We start from the raw sequence: 25,822 nt of genomic DNA, 5'->3' as shown, positions 1-25,822 counted from the left end.
TGGCTCGAGATAAACAACCCTCGGCGATGTGCTATCCCTCATTCCCTACGGTTTCTGTATAAATTTCGAGTATTTTGATCAATCTTTTCGCTGTGCTTTGCATTTATCTGTCTCAATCTCGGAGTTTCTGCGTCACTGCTCGATACTGCTTCCCGCCAGTAGATCTCATAGCATAAACATAGGCTACCCCGACCGTTACTCTTCCCCTGTCTGCCCCACCTTACCGGCCACCAGCGGGCCTGCAGCGCGCGGCTCGTGCAGAAGTTGCAGCGCGGCACTTCCTACGTACCTTAAAATCAAGAGGCCAAGGATCGCGCTTTTTGATCAAATCCAAAAGACCCCACCGAGCGACTGTGAAGACTCACCTTACCGCCACCGCTGCTTGTTTTCTCGTCAAATTCTTCCAAGTCCCATTCACCCCTCTCGCCTTGCCTATTCATTTCTCGCGAGCAAACGCGAGGCTCACTTCCTAGCTCGTGCCACCCACTGGGCGCCTCAACTTTAGCAAACAACTCAACCGCAAGGCTCATACTCCAGTCGCCATGGCCGACATGTACAGCAGACGAAACAAGAAGCCAAGACTACTCACCGAAGCAGAGAGAGAGCGGCTTGAGGAGTTCCTCGAACACATTCACTATTCCGCCAGGTACGACCGGTCGTTCGCGCTTTCTAGGACCCTCCATTTGCGATCCATCTCCGGCCTCACGATTCGCTAAACTGCTCACAGATATTCGGACGATGAAAATGAATACCGCCATGTGCAGTTACCGAAGCAGATGCTCAAAATTATTCCCAAGGACTACTTCGATCCTTCCACGGGCACGCTGAAATTGCTTTGGGAAGAGGAGTGGAGAGGCATTGGCATCACTCAAGTAGGTCCGCTCTTTCCGGATTCCTATTGCTTCTGCTAATATCCTCTGCCAGAGCCTAGGGTGGGAACACTACGAAGTTCACGAACCCGAACCACACATTCTCTTGTTCAAGTACGTCCGCTCTCTTCCACATCTGGACATATTATTGACAACGTTCCAGGCGACCAATCAACTATCAACCACCCGTTCACGATCAGTAATTCACTTTACCTTCTTCTCGAGTCTTTTACATTCCGAGCTTCGTTTATTTCGGCTTCTAGAATCTCATTGGCGTAACAAGAGGGATCGAAGGTACGGCTCATATTAGCTTTACGAGACTCCAATTGCTCTTCGTCTTGTAAATATCTGATTATATCGAAGAAATTCTCCCAACTGGCAAAAAACTCCACCGTTCTCTGCCTAGCCACGGGGCTGTGACGAAACGCAGATGAGCTGTATTTGCTTGATTTAATATCCAATTAGTCCGCCGCTCTCTCCTGCCTTGGTTGGCAGGTTAATGGCGGTGACGGTGTTGCCAATCTTTGCTTTCACCACGTCGAATTTGACCTTCACCTTTCCCCGCCATTCGTCGAGTACCGCAGTTATGTCTTTTGCGCAAAGTTGCTCGATCATCTCCGGGGATGGTGCTTCTAAAGTCCAACCAAGGCTAATATGAAAATGTGTTGAAAAATCTACTTCGTTTGGTTTGGGTTCTGTTGTAATTGGAACTTTTCTTCGTCCTCGATCTGCGCGTTGGGCGCGCCCCGGCCCAGAAGCTCGTGTTACTTCTAATCTTGACGTTTGCTTTGACTCAGAATAGAGAGGGGGCTGGCCAAATGAAGCCAGCGTTTTGTTTGTGATGTGAATCAAGCGATTCAGCCCATTGTTAGAAGGTCTAGTGAGCCTTAAAACAAGGAACCATCGAGTGTTTTCGTAATTAGCCACCCAGTCTAGAGCTGTGAACTCGACGTCAAACCTACAGAGGTCAATCAGCTCCACTTTTGTTGAAGCTCACCATCATACTTACGGGCGGGTGCCAGATGAGGCGATATCTTTGGCCAATTTCTCGACGAAAGAATGACGATGTTCAGTGATGAGAACAACCGGGCGAGAGAGACTTATGTGAAGCGGTAGCGGAGCACCTAGATCGCTCAAGAGAAGACTTCGAATGCTCCTTCCGGTCGCAGATGCCTTGTTTTGCACTAGTTTCAAGAGCAAAGAAAGCTGCTCGAATTCTGAATATGTGGGATGCCCTCATCTATTGTCAGTCTGTTTTGCGGAAGGAATTATTTTGCTTTCGTCTATTCGGACTATAGCCTGTATGACTGGCGATCGACAAAGAGTAACAGCACTTACACTCTAAATAGATATGAGTAGGCCAATTTCCCTCCACATGAGGGATCACACGCTTTCGACCACCATGCAAGCTGGGATCATCTTGTGTACTGACTCTGGATGTCGACGCGTAAAGGTCATGAAATTCGGCTGGTAAAGGGGGTAGCTTGGGCCCTATTGCTGAGCGGTCCGGCTCAGCAGAATGATCACTGCGTTTTCTCTTAAGTGTGGTCGTGTGCCGAGAGTTTGGAGAAGACGAGGCATCGTCAGATGGCTCCGAGTCAGAGTAATCTACTAGAGCCATTGCCGTCGAGAGCTGTGAAATATGGAAAGGGACGCCTTCGCAGCGTAAATCTAGTCGAGCAGTTCTGGCGATCGGTCCGGTTCCTGGATCGTGACGCCCGCGCGCGCGAGAAAGCTTACAGCTGAGCGAGAAAAGCGCTCGACAACATATCAAACTGCTGGTAGCGAGCAGCGTAGTCAAAATACTAGTGATTTAGCAATGAGCGCAAAGGCTTTGAAAGTGTTTTTGTTGCGAGGACGCGGTCATGCTGAACCCAAAATGTCATCCGATTTTAGAATTGAAGGTCGAGATACGACTTTCCTTTCGAGTTTCTTCCCCGTTTGCTGTGACCAACCGGTTTCTTTGCTTGGTCGGAGAGAGGGAGTCTACTCCAGCAAGGCTGCACAACTACAAGCACATGCAGGACATACCTTCGTCAAGTAGAGAGGGATAAATGACAGACAGTATGCTCCATTTAAAATCTGCAGGATGACGGAGTATGCTCCTACGTAAGGTATTTTATGGTTCTGCGGGAGGAATCGCTACGTATCTACCTAGCTACCGTAGTGAAGGGTTGTTGGGGTCAGAAAGAGATTTGATAATTGCGGAAATGACGTTGGTCCCTCGTTCTCCACTTAAAAGTTATGTGCAATGTTGCGGTGCAAATTTAGAATTACTTTGATCTTCAGCTTAGAATCTATTACTAGATTTGAAACGTGCGACACAGGTTAAACTGTCCATGATTTCTCAAGAGAGCGCCATTATGAATTGGCCCTAGACTTCACATCCTTTTGAAAATCATCACCAGCATGAGGTTCGTGACGACGTAAGTCGATTCATGTGTAGGTAGCATGGTACCTGGCATGGATGAGTGGGTTCCAGTGCTAAATACGCCGGTAGCCTCGCTCTAGCCAGACGACCAGGAACGGCTTAACCGGACGATATAGGTTAAAAGATGATAGTCGGAACGAGGGGAGGCATGATGATGAGACGTTATGCGAGAACGCTGAGGGCGCTAACTGCCAGGCAGCACCTTTGGGTACTATCAGAAGTATACGGAGTGCAGCAATTATCGGTATACCCCAGAGTTCTCCTAGAGCACATTATTAGGAACAAGACGGCACGGCTTGTTACTTGTACTCGTCTGGGTGGGCCTCACCCGAGGGGGCTGACGTATACAGTGCACATCGCATCCGGGGCTTGCGCCATGGCATACTTTTCCGGATGATGCTATCAGGAAAGGTCCCAACCCCCAGTAGTGCACCATGCCATACTTGTGGATTTCAATTTATACGGTCGTATCTCTCATTTCCCATGGCTGACGCCTGTTTCTTAAAAGCTGCCCGCCTCAGTCTCGTTCTTGTAAATTTATTCTTGCCGTGACGATTTTATATTAATGCACCACCGCAATTGATCGGAAATTAGCGCAGCGATTCATTTTTCAACGCAACATATTAAGTTGTAATTGATCATTATGGAGACGCAGGACAAGCACTGGGTAAGCGCTTCTAGCCTCATCTGCGACCTTCCCTTCGTACACTTTCCCTCCCCATAAATTGACTAACATGGAAGGTTTGAATCAGGCTTCCAAATATTTGTTCGACCCGCTTTTGGCTCCGGAGCCCAGCGCCGAGACGGGACCTGGCGTTCATCACGTTGCCGCTGCCAACTCTGTCCCTTCACCCCCAAGACCCTCCCGGAAAATGGACGGCACTTCTGTGCAAGTGACGAACGTGGCCGACAACGACAGAGGACCCTATCCCTCTCCACCTACCTCGGCGAGTCCTCGCAAGCACCGCACGCCTCCGTCTTACGACGCAGTCCAGCGTCCAGCACCACCCGCAGGATATGATGGCGGTAAAGCGCATCGTCGAAGCGTGGAGCAGCCAGGCCCTCACACTCACACCTCAACGGCGGGTCGACGCCGTGGCAGCTCTCTGACCTCGCGCTTTCCTGGAGATCAGACCCACCACCCGTTGGACATGCTCAAGAGAGAGAACAAACTTGCCCATCGAGCGCCTCATTTACAGAAGAGACATATTCCTGGGCCTGATACTGTTGACAGCCTTGATACGATTGGTGGCGCTTATCATCACGGCGGCCCTTATGACGCAACATTGTTGGCACGAAACACCTCTTTCACCAACAGTCCCTTGGAAGCAGTTGCGCGTAGTAACCAGGAAGCAATCAAAGCTACTCCGCCCGAGAAACTCCAAGACAGCCTTGAGAGACACCGGCCTTTGGACGGTGTGGCGCTGACGCCCCCAGGCATGGTGGACACTCTCGGCCACAGATACGATTACGAAGAGGGGACCAACATGATGATTGAAAATGGAGGCAACTACAAGAGATGGCCGGGTGTGGTAAGTAAATTTGAATCCCACATGATTTGCACGTCGAGTTGACCCGAGTTCAGGAGTACCTCCCGGAAGATCTCAAGGGCAAAGGAGAGCCATCATACTCGATTGAGAAGGCGCTAAAGGAGCATAAAAGTCATCGAAAGTTGTTGGGCACCGACGAGCCCGGAATTGAGATGGCAGCGCGACCGCATAGCTCTGGTGGTCCCCAGTCTGCCGGTACCAGTGGCCGTTACTCTGGGACCAATGATCTTGACGGTGATATTCAACGTCGCAACTCAACAGGACGGAGAGTCAGCGATGGTCTAAAGCGCAGGCTCGGCAGTTTGCGAAGAAAGCCCAGAGAATAATTGATTCACCTGGTATATCTATATTCACGGAACAGCTTTGTTGAAGGCTGTTGCAGTATATTCTTCACGCTCTGTCTACTATAGCCGGGGTGTGCTTTTAACAGGCTCTTTCCCTGTTTCCACTTTGTTTAGTTCTTCTTTCCCCTGTTTCTTTTCTTTCAGATTCTGGTAATGGTACGGAGGGATGGGCTTTTTATCGGATAGATTGGTTCTCTGGCGACACTGGGAAATGCACGACTTTCTATAGCAACACATGCACGCGCGATGATCTTCTTACCAGGTTTTCGAGCCTATCATCGATAGGCTGTAATTGATTATCCTTAACTGTACAACTTCAGCGACTTGGATGACCTTTGTGATGAAATGGTTTCTTTAGGTTTGAACCTCCGATGAGTTAAGCTTAGTAGCTAGACGCAAGACGATCAGTGAGGTTTCTTCGTACCGGCTGTGCCTTGCTTCGGCCAAGCCACGTTGAAAAGTTCCCGAGCCCATGGAAGCCGTTTCGTAAGTATCGGAGTAACTTAGAAGGGAGAGAGGGTGTCCCAAAATAATCCGACCGTTGCCACTTCCGTCTCCGCCTTTCCGCTTCCGCTTCCGCATTTGGTCTCGCTAACAGGTTTATGGGCGTGGCCTGGGCCTTGAAAGCCAACCCAAGCTGGATCAGCGACCAGGTTCCGCCGCCTGCGTCCGAAAATAAGGACACCTCGTGCTTTCTGAGCTCAATTCTGCCCCAGCAGACGCCTTCTGACCGACACGAGGCAAAGGTCGCATTGCGGTACAGCAAGAAGGGCATCTTATTCGTTTATACTTTGATTCTCGCCAACGACCGGGAGCGTGCAAGCTTTGTCTTGGTTAATCGCGGCGGTACCTTGTTCTAACTTGGCCGTGCTCACGCCACGCTTCGGCGCTCAGAGCCTGACTATCTTTCGGCCCGCTTACACAACTGGCCAAGTGTTCTCATTTCCTTTGTTTACAAACCATTTTCAGTCTTATTCAAAACGCGCAAAACCGTCCATGTTCTGCTGTCAATAATCCGACTTCCAGCTTTAAGGGGCCAAACCCCGCTTCGTTCGATTTACTGACCTGGGATTCCTGTTTGTGCTTGCTGATAAAGAGACTGGTCACAACTTCACCAAAATGCGGACTGCATCGCAACTATTCTATCTTGCGGTCTTTGGGCTGCTAGGTGCCTGTCATGCGGACAATCAGCAGCGTGCCACGCAGCTACAGAATTCCGGCCCTGAGCGGTGTCCAGTACGTGCCCGGATTTCTAGAGCCTCCCCCTAATCGATTTCAAAGTTTCTAATTGATACTGATATTGATCTTCTGCTACAGTTAGAGCCCAATGCGATTGTATCAGATGCCTGCGTATCATACAAGGCGCTCGACGACATCAACAAGGAATTAGCGCCAGTGATCACCTCAATCACTCATAACACCGACTTCTTTTCTTACTACCGTCTCAATCTCTTCAATCGAGCCTGTCCATTTTGGTCGGATGAGACAGCCATGTGTGGAAATATCGCTTGTGCTGTGCAAACTTTGGAAAATGAAGAGGACATTCCACCGGTATGGAGGGCGGAGGAACTTGGCAAGCTTGAAGGTCCAAAGGCAGAACACCCTGGGAGAAAGCAACAAGAAGAACACAAAAGCAAGCCTTTGATGGGCGGGCTTGGTGAAAACGTTGGTGAAAGCTGCGTTGTCGAGTACGATGATGAGTGCGACGAGCGCGACTACTGCGTGCCGGAGGACGAGAGCGCCACTGGAAATGGGGACTATGTTAGCTTACTAGACAACCCGGAGAGGTTCACTGGATACATTGGCGCATCCGCGCAGCAAGTTTGGGATACCGTCTACCGCGAAAATTGCTTCTCCAAGGGTCAAAAGACGGTCGACGTCGGCAAGTCTGAACTTGCGGCCTTTGATCTTCGAAGTGTCATGAAGGAGCATGGACGCCACCAGGCAGCTACCGAACAGGCAAGTCAGGGAACAGTCGATGACGGTCTAGAGTTTGATGACGAATGTCTCGAAAAGCGTGCCTTTTATCGGATTGTGAGTGGCATGCACAGCTCGATTTCGACGCACCTGTGCTGGGAACATCTCAACCAAACCACCGGAGAATGGGGTCCGAACCTCGTGTGCTATGAGAAGCGTCTGCATAATTTCCCAGACCGGATATCCAACCTCTACTTCAACTACGCACTTGTCCTTCGCACAGTTGGTAAACTTCGAAACCATTTGAAGGATTACACCTTTTGTTCCGGTGACCTGGACCAGGATCGACAAACCAAATACATGGTCCTGAGCCTGGTCGACCGAATTGCCGCCGGGCCAAAGATTTTCGATGAGACGGTAATGTTTCAAGATCCCAGTGCGATTGGACTCAAGGAGGATTTCCGCAACCGCTTCCGAAATGTCTCTCGACTTATGGATTGCGTGGGATGCGACAAGTGTAGGCTCTGGGGGAAACTTCAGACTTCTGGCTATGGCACCGCGCTCAAGGTACTCTTCGAGTTTGACGAGACGAACGATGCTCTCAATCCTCGGCTCCGTCGGACGGAGCTCGTCGCTCTTGTCAACACTCTCGGTCGTATCTCCCACAGCATGTCCGCCATCGTTAATTTTCAGAAGATGGTCGAGGCCCGTGACGCCGGCGTTCCGTTCAGCGCGGAGCAAAAGAGGAAGCTCTTCGAAGAGTCCGCTCAAGTCGAAGAGATCTTCGTGGATGCTGATGATGACTACGATGTCGATACAGACGAGAAACCCCACAATAACAGCAATGACGGCACTTGGTCTACGGCTTGGAACTCAGAAACTAAGGCCATTTATGATGCCTTTCTCATGGTTATTCGTAGCTGGATTTCCCTTCCCGGCACCATGTAAGTTTAATAGCTTCTCCTTGGCCTTTTGTGGATTTTACTCATGTCTAAATGCAGCTACGAAATCTTTGTTATTGAGCTTTCCCGATTATGGGATTACTGGATTGGGGTCCCAGTTCGGCCACGCACATGGGAGATTCGACCCTTCAACCATGAGGAACTGTAAAATATAGATATTCGGCCTACGCCCGATCCTATTGTAATTGGCAATCCTGCGCAAATGATTTTCCGACCAGGACTTATTCTTCTTTTTGAGTTGTTCACGTTAGACATTTCGATATCTGCGGTTGGCGTTTTGGCAATAAAGTCGACAAAATCCCGACACGCTTGATAAATAGGATACAATTGATAGACGACTATTATTAATTTCGGAGATAAAAGGTGCTAACGTCGAGTCCCTTTTCTCATTCAAACATGTCCTCGTATAATCATTCGACAGCAATGAAATTCCTACGAGAAAGCTTTGGATAAAATCTCGCATCATCCGACTAAGTTCGGTGGTACCCTGCTTAAACAATATTCTTTTCGAGCCATTCCTCCCACTGCTCCGGAGTGAAACTGCTGGAAATGCTATTCTCGACGATGCCCTAAACAATCGTCAGTAAAAAGAAAGAAAGTCAAGGATTTCCTCGCGGCTGCAAAGGATTTGAGCAACGACGAGAAGTTACGTAGGAGATCTTACATTGAAAATGACAGTGGGAGTGACATGGACACCCACAAGCCGGTTGGCCTAGACTTGTATCAATCATCCTCTTCCTCGGACCAACAGTAAAGCGAACAAGTTTAACAGCTTGGGGCGTCAGAATGAAAACATACCTTGACAAGAAGTTTGATATCATTGGTGACAGAATTTCCAACGTTCAACGAGCCGTCACTGGCCGGCTTGTCCGGCACCGCCAGTGCAGAATAGATTTCCGATTCGTTTATGCCTACAGATGCAGCCACCTTGGCGAGGCGCTCGTACGTCTTGTTACGAGGCTCGTTGACCACGTTTACGTCGAAAAACTCTGTCTGCTTGTCGAACAGAGCGGCGCTGAACGGGTAGAATTTGCCCGGCGAGACATGAAGCACTGCAACGCCAGCTTCATGGACCAGAGTCGAGGATGGGTGCCATGGTTGAATTTGCTGTCGGAAGATGATTTGGACTTTGCCGGGATATTTCTTTTCAATCAATGGGAACACGGAGTTGTATACCGTGTTGAACAATTTCTTGGAGAACTTTCATGGGTGTCAGCGATCATCTTTGTAATTACAACCTTGCCCTTGAGGCTTTTGCCTTGAGCCAAAAAAGCAAAAAGGCTTCCCAGCTATGATGCTGCAGGGATGATTGTATATTACGCTTCGGATTGTGACATCGTGGCTTCTTCAGAGGGTCGGTTACATACTGGGCAGACATAATCCAAGTCTACAGTCCGTTAGCACATTGCCAATGGAAAGCGGGACCAAAATGATATAAAAATCCCATATCATTTCCCGAGAAAATTCATGTCGCATGCAATATTGTGACAAGGGAGAGATTAAACCTACAGAGCTCAAGGGTGTGCACGGCCTTGGGCGAAACGCCAGCCGACAGCTTCTGGCCAGCAAACTTGGGAGCCAATGCCATGACGAAGATTACAAGCGGTCGTAAGGTAAGTTGAACTTTTTACAAAAGCCCTCAAGAGAAACTCGTTACAATAACGAAAGGTGTCTAATGGTAATTTTTCAAAACAAAAATGCTATCTGGATTCGGGGCTTTATATGTACTGGGCCCCCGCTCAAGCACAACGTTAGGATGATGTCGTCCTGGTTACAAAATCTACCCTGGAGTTGTCGCAATTCCGGTCCCCTTCAGCGCCCGAGCTCCCCGCTTGCAGGTTGCGAGTCTGGCCCAGGCCCCTCGCCCCCACGCGCCTTATCGATAAGCACTTCCAGCTCGCAACTCCGCAAATCGGGTGATTACTAATACGCGCTCCTTCCCCCCTTGATGGGCCCCTGGAGCGAGTCGTCGTCCTCGTTCCCGCCGCGAATCGAGCCCCCCTTTCATTCCCCCCTCATCATCTCCAAAGCTCATTGTTGTTCTCTACGATCACAGCGCATCTTTTCCTTCCCTTCGAGCCCTTCGAGGCCCCGGTCTTGCTTGAGTCACCTCACCGCGGCTGTCTCTGTCTCTGGAAAATAATGGGAAAGACGCAACTCAGTGCGCCAGGCCGGGGTCAGTACATCTGTCTGCGTTGGCCTTTGGAAGTGCCCATCTGGCCAGCTGGACAACAAGGTAGTTCTTGGGAAAGGAGTGGACTACGAGAGTCGGCCGCGCATATACACTTTTGAGCGGCACTGCTCTAACAAGAAGCCGGGGTAGCTCAATCGGTAGAGCGTGTGGCTCTTATTTCATTAATGAGATCACCTCAAGGTCGCGGGTTCGAGCCCCGCCTTCGGCTCATCTTTTTGTTCCCCTTACTGCACTCTTGACAAAAAGTGCAGAGCCCTTATCTTTTGAGGTCTATTTCTTTTGCTCCTTTTTTTTTTCCTGCAAAACTCCTTCAAGGACCCTCCATATACGATGAAATTGGGCCTGGGAGCATTTTATTTTCGAAATCCTTCTTGCAGGCTCATGGTTTATAGCTTTGATCCTTGCGAAGGAATACGGGAACCGCTTCTCACTAACACTTTCCACATGGGCTGTTTTCACTAATCACCCAGGCTTTCCCGTCAAGCGCAACACCGCAATAGCTAAATTGCACATGTCGCTATGCGCGAATATACCATTTTAAGATTCGCCGTCTCAACAACAAGCCGGGGTAGCTCAATCGGTAGAGCGTGTGGCTCTTATTTCACTAATGAGATCACCTCAAGGTCGCGGGTTCGAGCCCCGCCTTCGGCTTGACCTTATTGTTTTTGCTCCCTCTGTCTACTCAATCCCTTGCGGTTCCTTTGTTATTACTTTTTTTTGGGACCTTTCTGTTGCTCATATGCATGCTCGAACACCAAGAATATGACCAGCTAACAAAGGTAAGTATCCAAAATTTCTTTGCTTATTTGCGGTGCCTTGGTCGTTTAACCTTACCCTGCGCGGGTTGGCGGGATTCCGGCTTGACTTTCTTAAGTCGCTCGGCTACGTCATAGTTTGATCTCGTTAAGGCAGAACACCATAAAAGTTTTTTCTCCACGCAATATATTTGCCTCAAGCAGGCCACTATTCCAACGAAAGCCGGGGTAGCTCAATCGGTAGAGCGTGTGGCTCTTAGCACCTCTAGGAGATCACCTCAAGGTCGCGGGTTCGAGCCCCGCCTTCGGCTTAATCTTTTTGCTTTTTTGAAGTCTTTATGTGCGTCACGTTCGGGTTATCTACTTTGCATTTTTCTTTTCGTTTTGCCTTTGTCGGCATGTGTCCGTACGTTGGGCACAATCACCCTTGTGATGCGTTGCTATTCTCTTGTGGAAAGAAATGAGCAGTGGGGGCCCGTATAAATGCCAAGTTATACACTGTTGTCGGTCAAGGAGGCTGGTAAGACACTGAAGCATGTCTGTCCTACATGAAGATTCACGACATTTTAGTGATGCACGGAATACACTTGCATAGTTGGAACATTGATGGTCTGGATATTAACTGTGGCTATTCATTGACCGATAAGAGGTAGAGCTAGCGAAAATAATTACTGCTTGATATGCATTAGATTGATATGCCGAGAAATTTCATCTGCACATGTAAGTTGTTGCTGGGTAGTTGTCATTAGTGTTAACAGTAATGTATGGGCAGTCAGTGATGCATAGCACCAGCAATGGTCTTGGGGTAATTGGAAGAATTGCACGTGGATACAATCCCTCGTGAAGCGGCGCAGTCGTGTGTCCTGCATCTGACGGGGGAAGTCCCAACTAATCTATCTTTCAGAACACTCAAGTTAGCCCAAGGCGTTCCAAGCAAATAATTGAGTGGAGAAACGAAAGCATCGCAAGAATAAGAGGAAACGCAGACAAAAGCACGATACAACCGGCTCGGCGGGTCCAAAAAGAGACCAACTGCTCCAGTCCAAAATCGTATGTGTAACTCTTGCATCTGCAATTTTTTCCTCTTTGTGATTTCAGAGACCCAGGTATAAGCACCGACGGCCGTATTTGACGATACAGGCCATGCCTTTTCCGGCTCTTCCTAAATGCATTTATGGGTGTGTATTTCTCATCATATAGAATTATGTTTTCGATCGGATCTCGTAGTGAAAGTAAAATACAGCGAGCAAGATTGGTAGAAGGCAGCGTGAACGATCCACGTGCTTCACTACCTGCTTGCTCGTGTGTTGAAAGGAAATAGGAAGAAAAAATTGTAGAGGCTTACCTTTTATGATCTTCCCCTGGAGAATGTTGCGGGTCAGATAGCGTCTGGCTTTGTTAATCAGCGGGCGGCAAGACATTAAGTGCATATCCGGCCTTCACCGGGACTTGCTGTAGTCTTGACATGTTAAAGACGGGCTGCAACCCTTTAGATCAGGTCCGGGACCGCATGTATTGCACGACAGCAGGCCATTAGAAATGGCAAGTTCGCGTTTAAAGCATTTCCTCGAGCGCCGAAACCTATCCCTATCAAGGGGCCTAGAAACGGGTTTGAGCCTGCGAGCGTTTGTCCTAGACCAGTCATTCCAAGATTGCCTTTTCCGGCAGCATCGGCGTATGGTAGCTTAAGTGATGTACTGGGCGAGCTTTGGAACGCGTAGTGTGACCGACCGGTGACAATGCGGTTTAGGATGCGCGTAAAGCACTAGACATTGCTTATCTTTCTCGTGCACATATACGGCCCATTGTGGTACAGGTCTATGGGGTGTTGGTGTTCCAAGCAGAGAGTGATCCAGTGTGTTCAATGAAAAGGAATCATGTTGGGAAATTTTTGAGCTCCGACTGAAGGGAAGGTAGAAAAATCTCGGGTAGTCTGTTCGCTTCGCTGCAACGGCAGTTACCGGGCTGATGTTCCTGTCCTAGCGACGACTGTGGGTAGCGAATCAGTATAACACGAAACAGCTTCCGAACCGTAAGTTGATCATTTTCTAGCTACATGTTTTGGTTATGGTATGATTTGTGATTTTTTCACTTCTGTTGAAATAGTATACATTAAAGGAATTGGAGATGTTATATTATTATTCTCTTTACAAATATCTTCCGCTGCTCTGTATATTTTTTTTTTCTTTATTGATCATTTTTTATTAACATTTTCATAAAACAATGCAGATATAAGATGCTAACAAAACATAGAGTTGCAATTGACATGATTTCATACCCAAGTGCCAGAGAAGAAGCAGAAATTATCGTCTCTGTATATTTGATCTAGCTTGTTATCCCAACCTGGTACTCCAAGGATTATTTTGAAAAGTATTGTCACAGAATATCAATCTCATCCAGTAGAGAATGAAAGACATCATCATGGCAAAAGTATGTACAGCACCCAAAAAAAAAAAAAATAAAAAGAATAACCATAACCATACACATCAAAACCCTAGAGTCTTTACGAATCATATTACCGATGATAAAAAAAAGAAAAAAACCATCCCAGAAGACCTGCAGGGCAAAGTGAAAAGAGCAAAAAAGAAAGCCGAAGGCGGGGCTCGAACCCGCGACCTTGAGGTGATCTCATTAATGAAATAAGAGCCACACGCTCTACCGATTGAGCTACCCCGGCTTCTTGTTATTTGGAAACTACGCTTAAGCAAAATATAATCCTAACCATGACTATTTACGTCGGCGACCTACACAAGTATCGCAGTCATCCGTGAAGATGAACTCAGGCTTTATTCATTGAAACGCCCCCATTTGGGTACTATACGGGGTTCAAAGAATGATCCAATTTACTGCACTGTGCACATCGAGTTTTGCACACCAAAGATATTGATTGGACATAGACAGTAACAACGGTAGAGTGTAAACTAATGCTAAAGCTGCCATTTGAACACCAGTCAAGGCAAGCAAAGCAGACACTTTTATTATGGAGCCAGGAACTTATAGATTGACTGCTTCAGCGGCAGTTATGCAGCATTGAAAGTTTTATTTTGGCGCATAGATTTATTGCTAGTGCTGCATCTGTCACTCATTAAGTAGATGTGGCACAAAAATATAAGCATAAAAGTCAGGATGATGACAGAACAATCGAGGCCACTCGCCGAGCCAACGTCTGATGTCTTGGCAGGCACCTCAACTTACTTCACCATGTCCTCAATCATCTGTCAACTCAGGCACTGCATTAGGAAAAGGGACATTTGGCTCGGTCAACGCGTGGCCGAATGATTGGACACCTCTAGCCAAGACTGCCTAGAACGCCCTTGCGCTGAGCGATACGCAGAAATGTGCATGGACCATCACGAGATGACGATCGCGATGGGGGAGGAAAGAATGATCCAATGTATACGGAGTAATCTACCCATAAATAAATAAAAATGGACCACTAATTTAGTTCTGTTTCAAGTGGGAGTATCCATGCGGAAAGGTAAGGGAAGCTTCGTAAAATGTCGCGAAAAAAAAAAAAAAAAGTACCGATGGTACTCCAAGAAGTGATCGATGACGTCGATGACGGGAAGCAAACGGCACTCACTGGCTCCAACATATGATTGTGGCTGGAGCCCGTCTCTGATCACAATTGGGAAAACCAACTAACTTAGCCTTTTGAGCCACTGGCTCCTAATTCCCTCGGGCTCCCGCTGGCAAAGGATGCTTGTGGCACAGAATGCACATCGCGCGGGTTTTCCAGGCAAGGTCGCGTTTAAGAGGGAAAAAAAGATCCCGACCGGCTCGCAATGGTTTTGACGGGATGAAGGTGGGCCTAGAATGTATAAAGAATGTAAATGTGTAGGGGGCAGAAAAGCTAGCTCGATGAACCGAAAGGGAGGATCTTAGCATGATGCACCTTTAAAAATTATGGTGAGTGTTACGAAAGATGAACAGGCGAAAATGGCATCACTACGGGGAGAAATATCAGGGATCAAACCCACAGGAACGCGCAGCCGTTGCGCCACAGCAGAGAGTTTGGTCAAGAAAGTAAAGGCTAAAGTTGAACACCGGTTGCTTCACGACGGGGGTCTCAGGAAAAAAAGCTGGAGCCGTCGCATTGTCCATCTCCGCGCCACAGGGATCAAATCCGGATTTTTTGGCCATTGCGTCGCATTATTGGTCGATCGGCGGAGCTGGGGACATGGTGGAAGTGCTGAGCCGGAGTATTGTTGTCGTACCTCGCATGGAACGTAGGGCAGATGACTACATCATCGAGATGCCAACCACCTTCCATCATTCCCGGTAGATTTTGGCAAGCGCGCAAGTATCAGTACGAACAACAGGACCTCTGAGTACGATGAGAACACAGGAAGCTAATCAATTCAGAATCTGCTCCTCAAGCCGTTCCCGCTCTAAATGTGAAACCGGGAGCACACCTCTGGCTTATGCAACTTTCCTTTAAGTATTCTCAGACAAATTGCCGTAACGTACCCATTCCAAAATGCCCGATCAAATGAATCGGCTGGATTTGAGCCTCGGGCGTGAAATCCGTACCTTAGTTAGCATTACGTCGATAGCTCGCTAGAGGTGGTATTGGTACAGGATACCTGGAAATACTCAATGACCACATGGTGACTGCGAATCGGCAGAGGTACCGCCGTGTAGTGCGTTTCGACCGGGACTGGGACTGAGGGGGTAAAAACGAACAGACAAGAGACGTTTCTCTCTACTAAATTGGGGGATCGACGTGGGGACGAATCCCAGAGCTCCAAGCAGAAGCAGCAGGGACCATTTCCTGCTCCCCTTTAGCCCAACTGCGTAAGCGAACAGCACGCCGGCACAGAGACCATGGACAACCAAGGCAGCGTATCCGCGTCGACCTGGATGCTTCAAGACTGAACAATTCCCCACCCCCGCCACCGCAACCCTTGCCCGAGACTCTTTTTGTGTCCACTAGACAACCACCTTCCCAGTCGCGTCCAACCATCCTGCCCTCCATTGCCTTTCTTGCTCTCACTAGCCCTTACAGGAGGGCCACGCGATCCCGGGGCCCAGACAGCTTGGGAGCACAATTGATGATGATGCTGATGATGATGATGGATGTTACTGGTCTGGTAGCGCCCGTCCCGGCATTGGTCTGCGGTAAGCTTGCAGAGGGGAACCCCGAACTGATTATGAGTGACTTTGCCTGTACAAGCGGCCGGCCTGACGCAATGGTCCTCTGCCAAAAATTTACCGCCAAACTACACCCACGCTATGCCCGTTTACTTCACTTCCCAGTCCCCGAAACCTGCTTTGCAAGCCACAATTGGGGCAACGACGCTATCCAAAGCTACCCGGGCAGTCTTGAATTGGCACCCAGCAGTTGAAAGGCAAATGATGGCCAAATGGCATCAGCTCCCCCCATGCCCCCTCCTCCCCCAACCTTCTGGATCGTCATCCTGACAATTAGTTCCAGTCGGACCTTGCCCGGTAGCCCGATGCATTTTGAGGGCCCCATAGCTATGAGAGAGAGAGAGAGCTCCCCCCCTTGTAGCTGGTAACAGCTCTCGCAAGTCCCCCTTTCACCTTTTTTTTTTGGCAGTGACGTAGTGTGACACCATCTGTCCTACAGCGCTCCATTAGCAGTGCACGTACCCCCTCTTTGTCCCCCAAGGTCAGCTGTGAAGCCCATTTAATTACTTGCTCTGTCCTCTCAGGATCAGCTTCCTTTTCCCCTTCTTCTTTTTCTCTCTTCAGAAAACATTAGCGCGCTTGATCTATATGACAAGCAATTCATCTTCTTACGCATACTATTCCTTTCCCCCCACCCCAAGCAGATCATCGCCGCCTCGAACATCCCAAACCCCACCATCTAATCCGCGTACCCCACGAACATCGAAAAGCATGCCGTCTCCGGCGGCTGGAAGGGTCGAAAGACCCGAAGCTCCCAAAACCCCCACAAGGTCAGGCAAGAAGCCTGGATCAAACACAACATCCAAATTAGGGAGAGAAACAAAAGCATCACCCTCACCGTCTCCAAAGGCGCCAAGGTCCGCGCCTAAATTGGGCAAACCCAAAGCCGCTGCCGATCAAGCTGGCTCGCCCAAGCTTCCCCCAAGACCAACAAAGACTCCTGAGAAGCCCAAGATTGAGAAGCCTGAAGTTGAAGAACCTCAGGTTGAAGAACCTCAGGTCGAAGAGCCCGAAGAGGTGTCAGAGGCGACAGGAAAGGCCGGCGAGCAGGTCGAACTGAAAGATAACGAACCAGAAGGAATTGAAGGAGAGGAATCCCCTGAAGGAAAGGTCTCCCAAGCTGGTAATGAGACTGGCAACGAAAGCTCTGCTGTCTCGACCGGTGCCGGTGAGCTCGAGGAGAGAGCACCGGAGGCAGAGGCATCTGACGTGGAGGAGGCTGCCGAAGATACCAAAGCTGGAGCTGAGGAGACCGCCGAGGATGTGCCGGAAAAGGTGCAGGATACCACAAAAGGAGCCAAAAAGGCGGACGGAGGTCTCCTTGGTGGCGCCAAAGGCCTCGCTGGCAAGGCTGCCGGCGCGGTCGGTGATGTTGCCAAGGGACAGCCAGATAAAGCCGCGAAAGATGTCGCTGGTGGTGCCACTGGTGCCGTTGGCGACGTAACCGAGGGTGCCAAAGAGACAGTCGAGGACACCACCGGACAAGAGTTGCCAGTTGACCTTTCCATCCTCAAGGGCCTTGAGGTCGGAGAGGACGGAGATATTCTCGGCGAAGATGGCTCTCCTATCGGCCGATTAACCGAAGGCGATGCCGAGGATCTTGCTGGAATGACCATTGGTGACGATGGAGAGATCCTCGACGAAGACGGAGATGTCGTCGGCAGGGCCGAATTGCTCCCGGAGAAGGCAGGTGAATTGGCCGATGGCGCCAAAGAAACTGCCGAAGGTGCCGCAGACCAGTTACCACAGCTCCCTGACGTATCCATCCTGAAGGGTCTCGAAGTAACCAAGACGGGAGATATCCTTGACGACGACGGAAACTTCGTGGGCCAGCTTACTGAAGGCCAAGCTGGAGATCTTGCTGGAAAGACCGTCGACGAGAAAGGCGAAGTCGTCGACGAGGATGGTGAAGTACTCGGCAAGGTCAAGGTAGTTGAAGGTGCACTCGATTCCGAACTGGTTCAAGGCCTGAAGGAGACTGCCGAGGAAACCGCCGAGGAGACAACAGGAAAATTGCCCGGACTGGAAGCCCTGGAAGGCCTGGAAGTAAACGAATCAGGAGAAATCCTCGGTCAGGACGGAAAGCCCCTGGGAAGAATTACCGAGGGCGACCCTCAGGACCTCGCCGGCTTGACCGTCAATGACCAGGGAGAAATCCTCGATGATGACGGTGATGTGATTGGCAGAGCCGAAGTCATTGCTGGTGAGGCAGCAGATGAAGTTGAAGAAGCCGGTCAACCTGCCGGCATCCCTGGCGATGTTACTGACAATGTTAAAGAAACTGCCGAAGGTGCTGTCGAAGGTGCCGCTCCCGAAGTGCCTGGACTGGACATCCTTAACGGTCTGGAGGTCAATGAAGACGGCGACATCCTTGGCGACGACGGTAATGTCCTCGGACGGATCACTGAGGGCGATCCCAAGGATCTCGTCGGAAAGACCGTCAACGAAGACGGAGAAATTCTGGACGAAGATGGCGACGTCATCGGACGAGCTGAAGTCATTCCTGGTGAGGCGACAGACGAAATCGAAGAAGCTGGCATCCCTGGCGACGTTACTGACAATGTTAAAGAAGCTGCCAAAGGCGCTGTCGAAGGTGCCGCTCCCGAATTGCCTGGACTGGACATCCTCAACGGTCTTGAGGTCAACGAAGACGGCGAAATCCTTGGAGAAGATGGCAATGTCCTTGGCCGTATCACTGAGGGCGATCCTGAGGATCTAGCTGGAAAGACCGTCAACGAAAACGGAGAAATCCTTGATGAAGATGGCGACGTTATCGGCAGGGCTGAAGTTGTTACTGGTAAGGCTAAAGACAAAATTTGAAGCATCCGACAAACCCACCGTCGGTGTGCCTGATGAAGTTACTGACGAGACTCAAGAAGCTGCTAAAGCTGCCGAAGGCGCTGCTCCTGAACTGCCCGGACTGGACGTCCTCAATGGTCTGGAGGTCAACGAAGCCGGCGAAATTCTCGGAGCCGACGGAAATCTTCTAGGAAGAATCACTGAAGGTGATCCCAAGGACCTTGCCGGGAAAACTGTTAACGAAAAGGGCGAAATCCTGGATGACGATGGAAATGTCATCGGCAAGGCTGAGGTCGCTGCTGGTAAGGCCACAGATGAGCTCCCTGACACCAGCGAAGCACCGTCTGTCAAAACACCTCCTACTGAAGCCCCCTCTATCAAGTCTGCTTCTAAGGCCCCCTCTGTCAAGCCTACTTCCAAGGCACCCTCTGTCAAGCCTTCTTCCAAGGCCCCTTCTGTCAAGGCTCCCTCCAAGGCCCCCTCCAAGGCCCCCTCTGCAAAAACCCCTTCTGTTAAAGCACCTTCAGTTGGCGCTCCTAGTACAGTGACTGACAAAGCTAAAGAAGCCGCGGAAGGCCTTGCCCCTGAGGTCCCCGGACTGGACATTCTCAACGGCCTAGAGGTCAACGAAGACGGCGAAATCCTCGGAGATGATGGCAACGTCCTTGGCCGTATCACTGAGGGCGATCCTAAGGACCTAGCTGGAAAGACCGTCAACGATAAAGGAGAAATTCTGGACGAAGAAGGCAACGTCATCGGAAAAGCCGAAGTTGTTGCTGGTGAGGCCACAGGCAAGCCACAAGAAGCCGGCGAACTTCCTTCCGCCGGTGCTCCAAGTGACATCACTAACAAGGCTAAAGGAGCCGCTCCTTCCCTCCCTGGACTGGATGTCTTGGAAGGCCTCGAAGTCAAATCTTCCGGATCTATTCGCGACGATGATGGCAAAACTCTTGGAAGGATCGTCGAGGGCGACGTCGAGGACCTTGCTGGAAAGACTGTCAATGAAAACGGTGAAATTCTCGACGAAGAAGGAAACGTTATCGGCAAGGCTGAGATAATCCCTGGAGAGGCAGCAGAGAGGATCAAGAGCGGACTCCCTCTAAATATCGCAATCCTTAACGGCTTGAAGGTCAACAAGAAGGGCAACGTCCTGGACGAAGAAGGCGAGCAAATTGGCAAGCTCGTAGAGGGCGATCTAAAGGGTGCCGCTGGAAAGTTCATCAACGAGAAAGGAGAGGTCTTGGACAAGAACGGAAATGTCGTTGGCAGAGTTGAGGTCGTCCCTGGCGAAGCTGCTGATGCGGCCTTGCAATCTCTGAAGGAGCAAGTTCAGGAGGAGGCGGCGCCTCAAATTGAAGTGCCAGAACTTGCGATTTTGGAAGGCCTCAAGGTCAACAAGAAGGGAGAGATTCTTAACGAGGATGGAGAAGCCATCGGACGCCTCGTTGAGGGTGACCTCTCCGAAGTGGCCGGAAAGAAGGTCAACGACAAGGGTGAAGTCTTGGACAAAGACGGAAACGTCATCGGTAAAGTCGAGACTATCCCACAAGAAATTGAAGAGGAGGGTCCACAACTGCCACCGCTATCGATCCTCGAGGGATTGAAATGTAACAAGGCGGGCAAACTTGTGGATAACAATGGAAAGCCCGTTGGTGAACTTGTTGAGGGTGACCCCAAGAGGATCTTCCAGATGGGCATTACCTGCGACGCCGAAGGCCAATTCTGGGATAACAAGGGCCATATCATTGGAAAGGCGCAAACACTTCCGGAAGCCGATGAGTCCGAGGATGCTCTGTTCGCCGGTCTGTATGGCCTAGTCGTGGTTAAAGGCGGCAAGGTTGAAGACGAGAACGGAAACATTGTCGGCGAGCTTGTCGACGGAGATCCCAAGAAGCTTGTCGGCCGTGCTGTTGATGAAGACGGCGACGTTTTTGACAAGCACGGAAACGTTTGTGGCCACGCGGAACGATGGTCAGAACCCGAAACGCCTGAGCCTGAGAAGCCTGATCTCTCGATCTTGGCCGGCAAGATCTTGAACAAGCAAGGAAACGTCATTGGTGATGAAGGGATCCCCATCGGACGCTTGGTTGAAGGCGATGCCAAGAAACTTGCTGGCAAGAGATGTGATGCTGAGGGTCAGATTTGGAATGACCAGGGTAAAGTCATCGGCAGATGCGAGCTCATTCCCGATGCGGAGCGTGAATCGCGTCCCGAGGGCCCGTTCGCTGGTCTTGAAGGTCTTGTTGTCACCAAGGGCGGCAAGGTTGAGGATGAGAATGGCAACGTCGTCGGTGAGGTGATTGAGGGCAACCCCAAGAGACTTGTCGGCAATGCTGTGGATGAAGATGGCGATATTGTCGACAAATACGGTAACGTCAAGGGACACGCGATTCCTTGGGAAGAACCAGAGGAAGAGCCCGAAGATCTCTCGCCCTTGGCTGGCTGCACCGTCAACAAGCTTGGCAATGTTGTCGACAGCCATGGCGCCGTCATTGGCCGGATCACCTCTGGAGACCCCAAGGCCATGGCTGGCAAGAAGGTTGACGGAGAAGGCCAGATCTGGAACGACGCTGGCAAGGTCATTGGCAAGGCCGAGCTCATCCCCGGAGACTTGCGTGATGACCATGCCGAGGGCCCGTTCTCTGGCTGGGAGAACCTGGTTGTGGCCAAGGGCGGTGTTGTCCAAGACGCCAGTGGCCAGATTGTTGGACGCGTCATCTCTGGAGACCCCAAGATGTTGGTCGGCAGGAGAGTCGACGACGACGGTGACGTCCTTGACAAGAACGGCAACCCTCTTGGTCGGGCCGAACGGTGGGAGCCCGAAGAGAAGAAGAGGGAGATCAATCCCATGTCTGGTCGCAAAGTCAACAAGGAGGGTGAGGTCCGTGATGCGGATGGAAACCTCATCGGCAAGCTGACTGCCGGAAACCTCGCCACGTTGGTCGGAAAGGAAATTGACGACAATGGATACGTTGTTGACAATGACGGCAACAAGATTGGAGAGTGTACCCTGCTTGAAAACATCCAGGAAGAACCTGAGCCTGAAGGACCATCACCCGAGGAGCTCGAGGCCATGCGCCAGATGGAGCAGGACAAGGAACTGGCAAACAAGATGTCCAATGTGCTCCAGCAGACGCTTGACACCATCACGCCTGTCTGCAAGATGATCACCGAGGTAAGAAAAGCCCCTCTTTTTGTAATCCAATTTCTGAATCAGCATGCTAAATTATTATTCTTATAGCACATCGAGGCCGCCGATCGTAAGCCCAAGGAGGAACTGGACGAGGAAGAGCTTGTCCAGAAAGTCAAGCCTCTCATCGAGGAGGGCGGCCGCATCTTGCAAGAATGCAATGGTGCCATTCGCGGTCTTGATCCTGACGGCCGCATTGCTGGACGTGCCAAGGCCAGAGCTCAAAACCGTGAAGCCACACCTGAAGAATATCGTCTCGCAGACCTTCTCAAAGAGGTGAGTTTAACAAAACACCACCCACTTACCCTTTTTCTCGCTAAGAGAGACTCTCGGCTAACTTTAAATTTCCCCCTGTTTTTAGCTCACCACTACCGTTGTCAAGACTATTGACGACGCCCGCAAGAAGATTGCCGACATGCCCCACGCCAAGAAGGGTCTCAACCCGCTCTGGGGCTTGCTCACTGAGCCTCTCTTCCAGATCATTGCCGCCGTTGGTCTCCTGCTCAGCGGTGTCCTCGGTCTAGTCGGCAAACTGCTCAACGGCCTCGGTCTCGGCGGCCTCGTTAACGGCCTGCTTGGCGGCTTGGGCATTGACAAGTTGCTTAACGGACTCGGCTTGGCTGGCCTGCTTCAGCCGCTCACTGGCGGTGGAAAGAAGAAATAAGCGCTTAGCGCCCTTCTACTTTTCCCGTCTTTCGTGCATTGATGCGTTTGTACTTTGACAACACTCTTAATTGGTCATGATTTTCACGCATTACGACTTGCCATGATTGTTGAACACGATTTCTTCTTTCATGTTTTAAGTTGATATCATCTTTTTGCTGAAAAAATTGTTTTCTGTTTCTTGCGCTTCGAAAAAATTCCCTTTTCTTCTTTTCGCTGCCATTCTTCGGCTCTTCTTATTTTTTTTTTCTTTTTATCGAGTACCCTTTTAATGCAGCCTAGTTTTAATTTTGGTATTTCTATTTATGCAACAATCTTGTATAATTGTATCAATATATGATTGGTCTTATTCTTACATTGATAATCGAGTTGTAAAATGTGAAAGTCCAGAGAACACATACTGAAAATTTATGAATATCAAGCGTGAGACGCAAGAACTATTCTTCCTCAAAAGTGGCCTTTGGTTTTAATTGTTCTGCTTTATTACAATTCTGTATCTATAGTCTATCGAAAAAAATGCTATGGACAGTGTATTCAATGAAAATTTTAAACATGATCGATTCAAGGCGGAAGAGATGAATGGGCTACCATTTCTAGGACTGTAATGCCTGGGTGGAAAATAATGAGGCCGTCTCAATACATCCTATCCAATCTATCGATGTTTTTCAACTCAGTAATGAAACATGTAACCAATCTCCAGGACTCGGGTACATGAAGACGAAAAATGCGTTATTTTGGTATGGATTAAGGTGATCGTCTCATGGCGTCGTAACGTGTACTGTATGAAATGAATCGATCATCGTAGATGCCGACGGGCGTGAAGACGTGATAAAAGGATGATTAAACGTAGACTCGTTGAAAGACCAATAAGGAATAGCGTATGTTGAAAAAAAAGACATGTGGTGTACTTCCCGAGTTTCTGCCATAAAGGCGAGTTGAACATGAGGAAGAGGGGCGAAGGAGAAGAAGAATGGTGCTGCCGGCATGCAGAGCCGCAATGGCGGTTCCATTACGCCGGCGGAACGTTGCGAGGCGCAACAGCTGGCGGGTCGAGAAGGCAAGAGTTGAATCAATCCGCCTTGCGAACGCCATTGGCGCCATTTGCCACGAACTCGGGCTTTCCGTTGGCCGGCTTCTCATTCTGTCGCACCTGACCGGGAGCGGCCTTGTCACTGATGGTGAGACAGTTGATTCCAAGGTAGTTGCAGATGCTGTTAATCACAAGAACGGCCCATCGGAAATAAACAATAGCGGCGAAGACGAAGTAGGCACGGAGGTACCAAAGCTCCACCTTGGCACTCACAGCCGGGAGGCCGAGCAAGGGAAGGTTGCCCAGGATGGCACCGCCCACAAGAGGCGTCAGCATGACGGTCCAGTACGGGAAAGGCTGCCGAGTAAGGTGGGCCAGAATGATCTTGGTGGTCATGCGTCCGAAGACAAAGGACATGGTGAGGCAGAAGAGCACGATGCGGTTCTCCTTCATCAGCGTCGAGTGCGGAGAGTAGAGCCAGGAACCAGTGGCGAGGGTGAAGACGATAATAGGTGCCCACTCGAGGAAAACAGGCGCTACAGGCAGATTATTCTGGCGACGAGCGCGAATGACGTTGAAGACGCAAGCGGGAAGGTGAGCTGCACAGAAGGAGCATAGGAGGATCGGAACCCAAAGGTCGCGGAAGGAATAGGTTCCAAAGATCTCTTCGTGGCCCAGGAAATTCCTAATGGGAACACTCCAGATGCCAGGGCCGTAATAGCCCGACAAAATCATGAGAAGACAGGCCAGGATAAGTCCCTCTAAATTCCAGTCAGAAGAATATCCTTTTCATTGAGAGACTTGAAGCTGCGCCTTCAACATACCAGTAGGCCCGTTGAAGTATCCCAAATAGAGCGTATGCGTGTGGTACGTCTCCCAAGTGGAGAAGAACATGGGCAAGCACGGAATCAGAGCCGTGAAAACGCCGGCTTTTGTCGGACCGAGTCCCATGGCGCCCGCTTCGCAGAGACTGGCAAGTGTGCAATTCAAAGAATCGATCCCGTGACTGCAGCTCGATATTAACACTAAGAGAGCAGTACACCTCAGAGGTGGACGACTTACTCAAACAGTTCGCCTAGCCCGCTAGACGTGCCTGTTCTCCGAGCCTGTTTTCCATCGACATTGTCCAAGGTGGAGTACCTGGTCGAAGCCGCATGAGCAACCAAATGCTAGGCCGTTTACTACGATCAAAGCGGGTATGACTTACATCCACAGACCAAACGCGAAACTATAATAGAGCCAAGCAGGACCCTGCAGGAGAAGATGTTCAGTTTTTGTCCTACGAGCACAGCACTACCCACGAGCTTCAACTTACTGGGCCAACCAAATCAGGCATGAAGATTTCCAGACATGCTACATTGGTCAAAATGAAGGCGAAACCCAGAAGGGTAACCATGTTGGGCGCGAGCCACATGGGCAGCAATTCGACAAAGGCATTCCACTTCAGATTATTGTCAGACTAGCGTTCGTACACGCACAGGCAGCGAAAGACGTACGTAGTGCTTGAGGATGTATCGTGATATGTACGACTTGTCAACACTCGAATATTTGTAGGACTTGAGATGCACCAGTGCATCTTCGGAGAGGCACTCATGGGCTGGAGGGTCTGGGTTTTCCATTGTTAACCAAGCTGAAGTAAATGAACCGCAAAGAAAATAAAAGGAATATGGAGGCTCACTTTTGCCCATCTTCTGTGGTACGCCGTCTCTATATAAGGGGAGACTCATCGAGAAAGAAGACGAGTTTGACGGTGGTCAAACGCTACGGGAACGATTGGCGCGCGCCGATGCTGCAGCCAAGCCAGACCAATGCGCGATTGAGACCTGCTTGGCCGTCACAAAAATTGTCGGAGGTAGATGTCGAGGTTGATCTGGCCCGTGCAGCGAAGCAAAAGCCAAACCAAGCAAAAATGAAGAAGGGTGAGAGCGCAGTGATCACGAGGAGTCTATGATGGAGTTTCGATT

At 50.0% G+C, this 25,822-nt stretch overlaps 7 protein-coding genes and 4 non-coding genes across 11 annotated transcripts; 7 read left to right on the top strand and 4 right to left on the bottom strand.

Annotated features, from left to right (window-relative positions):
* Window positions 1-270: 270 nt before the first annotated feature.
* Window positions 271-1,340, top strand: L228DRAFT_242544 (cyclin-dependent kinase regulatory subunit). Its single transcript, XM_018331460.1, has 5 exons — window positions 271-646; window positions 728-872; window positions 925-983; window positions 1,033-1,163; window positions 1,233-1,340. The coding sequence occupies exons 1-4, from the start codon at window positions 543-545 to the stop codon at window positions 1,070-1,072; spliced, it is 348 nt and encodes a 115-aa protein (XP_018191684.1). The 5' UTR covers window positions 271-542; the 3' UTR covers window positions 1,073-1,163; window positions 1,233-1,340.
* L228DRAFT_257616 (hypothetical protein) lies at window positions 1,124-2,942 on the bottom strand. Its single transcript, XM_018334003.1, has 3 exons — window positions 2,208-2,942; window positions 1,879-2,104; window positions 1,124-1,827 (listed from the first exon to the last, which is right to left on the bottom strand). The coding sequence occupies exons 1-3, from the start codon at window positions 2,488-2,490 to the stop codon at window positions 1,320-1,322; spliced, it is 1,017 nt and encodes a 338-aa protein (XP_018191683.1). The 5' UTR covers window positions 2,491-2,942; the 3' UTR covers window positions 1,124-1,319.
* A 1,001-nt stretch (window positions 2,943-3,943) lies between these two features.
* On the top strand, window positions 3,944-5,176 carry L228DRAFT_264553 (hypothetical protein; the record flags this gene model as incomplete). The annotated part of the gene is made up of 3 exons (XM_018334594.1): window positions 3,944-3,967; window positions 4,053-4,832; window positions 4,886-5,176. 3 exons carry the CDS (start codon window positions 3,944-3,946, stop codon window positions 5,174-5,176), a joined length of 1,095 nt encoding a protein of 364 aa, XP_018191682.1.
* A 965-nt stretch (window positions 5,177-6,141) lies between these two features.
* On the top strand, window positions 6,142-8,271 carry L228DRAFT_5900 (endoplasmic oxidoreductin). Its single transcript, XM_018336738.1, has 3 exons — window positions 6,142-6,430; window positions 6,512-8,055; window positions 8,113-8,271. The coding sequence occupies exons 1-3, from the start codon at window positions 6,314-6,316 to the stop codon at window positions 8,219-8,221; spliced, it is 1,770 nt and encodes a 589-aa protein (XP_018191681.1). The 5' UTR covers window positions 6,142-6,313; the 3' UTR covers window positions 8,222-8,271.
* On the bottom strand, window positions 8,216-9,835 carry L228DRAFT_242539 (hypothetical protein). The gene is made up of 5 exons (XM_018331459.1): window positions 9,583-9,835; window positions 9,441-9,460; window positions 8,872-9,273; window positions 8,738-8,785; window positions 8,216-8,642 (listed from the first exon to the last, which is right to left on the bottom strand). The coding sequence occupies exons 1-5, from the start codon at window positions 9,659-9,661 to the stop codon at window positions 8,565-8,567; spliced, it is 627 nt and encodes a 208-aa protein (XP_018191680.1). The 5' UTR covers window positions 9,662-9,835; the 3' UTR covers window positions 8,216-8,564.
* A 551-nt stretch (window positions 9,836-10,386) lies between these two features.
* On the top strand, window positions 10,387-10,475 carry L228DRAFT_t17. Its single transcript has one exon. It is a non-coding gene; the product is annotated as a tRNA-Lys (tRNA).
* A 354-nt stretch (window positions 10,476-10,829) lies between these two features.
* On the top strand, window positions 10,830-10,918 carry L228DRAFT_t18. The gene has a single exon. It is a non-coding gene; the product is annotated as a tRNA-Lys (tRNA).
* Window positions 10,919-11,244: 326 nt separating this feature from the next.
* Window positions 11,245-11,333, top strand: L228DRAFT_t19. Its single transcript has one exon. It is a non-coding gene; the product is annotated as a tRNA-Lys (tRNA).
* Window positions 11,334-13,610: 2,277 nt separating this feature from the next.
* Window positions 13,611-13,699, bottom strand: L228DRAFT_t2. The gene has a single exon. It is a non-coding gene; the product is annotated as a tRNA-Lys (tRNA).
* A 2,898-nt stretch (window positions 13,700-16,597) lies between these two features.
* L228DRAFT_242537 (hypothetical protein) lies at window positions 16,598-23,110 on the top strand. Its single transcript, XM_018331458.1, has 4 exons — window positions 16,598-18,973; window positions 19,053-22,150; window positions 22,217-22,441; window positions 22,527-23,110. Exons 1-4 carry the CDS (start codon window positions 16,888-16,890, stop codon window positions 22,827-22,829), a joined length of 5,712 nt encoding a protein of 1,903 aa, XP_018191679.1. The 5' UTR covers window positions 16,598-16,887; the 3' UTR covers window positions 22,830-23,110.
* Window positions 23,111-23,897: 787 nt separating this feature from the next.
* L228DRAFT_206782 (sn-1,2-diacylglycerol cholinephosphotransferas-like protein) lies at window positions 23,898-25,477 on the bottom strand (the record flags this gene model as incomplete). The annotated part of the gene is made up of 6 exons (XM_018329689.1): window positions 23,898-24,619; window positions 24,683-24,864; window positions 24,921-24,998; window positions 25,066-25,109; window positions 25,174-25,299; window positions 25,355-25,477. 6 exons carry the CDS (start codon window positions 25,475-25,477, stop codon window positions 23,898-23,900), a joined length of 1,275 nt encoding a protein of 424 aa, XP_018191678.1.
* Between the last annotated feature and the right edge of the window lie 345 nt (window positions 25,478-25,822).

Source organism: Xylona heveae (assembly GCF_001619985.1).
Source record: "Xylona heveae TC161 unplaced genomic scaffold L228scaffold_1, whole genome shotgun sequence".
Classification (NCBI taxonomy): Eukaryota; Fungi; Ascomycota; class Xylonomycetes; order Xylonales; family Xylonaceae; genus Xylona; species Xylona heveae.
Note: the sequence above shows the minus strand (reverse complement) of the source record. Positions and strands in the feature narration are given on the sequence as shown.

Excerpts from the sequence above, each read along its gene's own strand:
- L228DRAFT_242544 (XM_018331460.1), top strand. The coding sequence starts at position 543 with ATGGCCGACATGTACAGCAGACGAAACAAGAAGCCAAGACTACTCACC. Across the intron at positions 647-727 it reads CACATTCACTATTCCGCCAG|ATATTCGGACGATGAAAATG; the intron begins GTACGACCGGTC and ends AACTGCTCACAG. Across the intron at positions 984-1,032 it reads CCACACATTCTCTTGTTCAA|GCGACCAATCAACTATCAAC; the intron begins GTACGTCCGCTC and ends ACAACGTTCCAG.
- L228DRAFT_257616 (XM_018334003.1), bottom strand. The coding sequence starts at position 2,490 with ATGGCTCTAGTAGATTACTCTGACTCGGAGCCATCTGACGATGCCTCG. Across the intron at positions 2,105-2,207 it reads TACTCATATCTATTTAGAGT|GGCATCCCACATATTCAGAA; the intron begins GTAAGTGCTGTT and ends ACAATAGATGAG. Across the intron at positions 1,828-1,878 it reads GCCTCATCTGGCACCCGCCC|GTTTGACGTCGAGTTCACAG; the intron begins GTAAGTATGATG and ends TGACCTCTGTAG.
- L228DRAFT_5900 (XM_018336738.1), top strand. The coding sequence starts at position 6,314 with ATGCGGACTGCATCGCAACTATTCTATCTTGCGGTCTTTGGGCTGCTA. Across the intron at positions 6,431-6,511 it reads CCGGCCCTGAGCGGTGTCCA|TTAGAGCCCAATGCGATTGT; the intron begins GTACGTGCCCGG and ends CTTCTGCTACAG. Across the intron at positions 8,056-8,112 it reads ATTTCCCTTCCCGGCACCAT|CTACGAAATCTTTGTTATTG; the intron begins GTAAGTTTAATA and ends GTCTAAATGCAG.
- L228DRAFT_242539 (XM_018331459.1), bottom strand. The coding sequence starts at position 9,661 with ATGGCATTGGCTCCCAAGTTTGCTGGCCAGAAGCTGTCGGCTGGCGTT. Across the intron at positions 9,461-9,582 it reads CGTGCACACCCTTGAGCTCT|ACTTGGATTATGTCTGCCCA; the intron begins GTAGGTTTAATC and ends AACGGACTGTAG. Across the intron at positions 9,274-9,440 it reads ACTTGGATTATGTCTGCCCA|TTCTCCAAGAAATTGTTCAA; the intron begins GTATGTAACCGA and ends CACCCATGAAAG.
- L228DRAFT_242537 (XM_018331458.1), top strand. The coding sequence starts at position 16,888 with ATGCCGTCTCCGGCGGCTGGAAGGGTCGAAAGACCCGAAGCTCCCAAA. Across the intron at positions 18,974-19,052 it reads CAGGGCTGAAGTTGTTACTG|AAGCTGCTAAAGCTGCCGAA; the intron begins GTAAGGCTAAAG and ends ACGAGACTCAAG. Across the intron at positions 22,442-22,526 it reads TCGCAGACCTTCTCAAAGAG|CTCACCACTACCGTTGTCAA; the intron begins GTGAGTTTAACA and ends CCCTGTTTTTAG.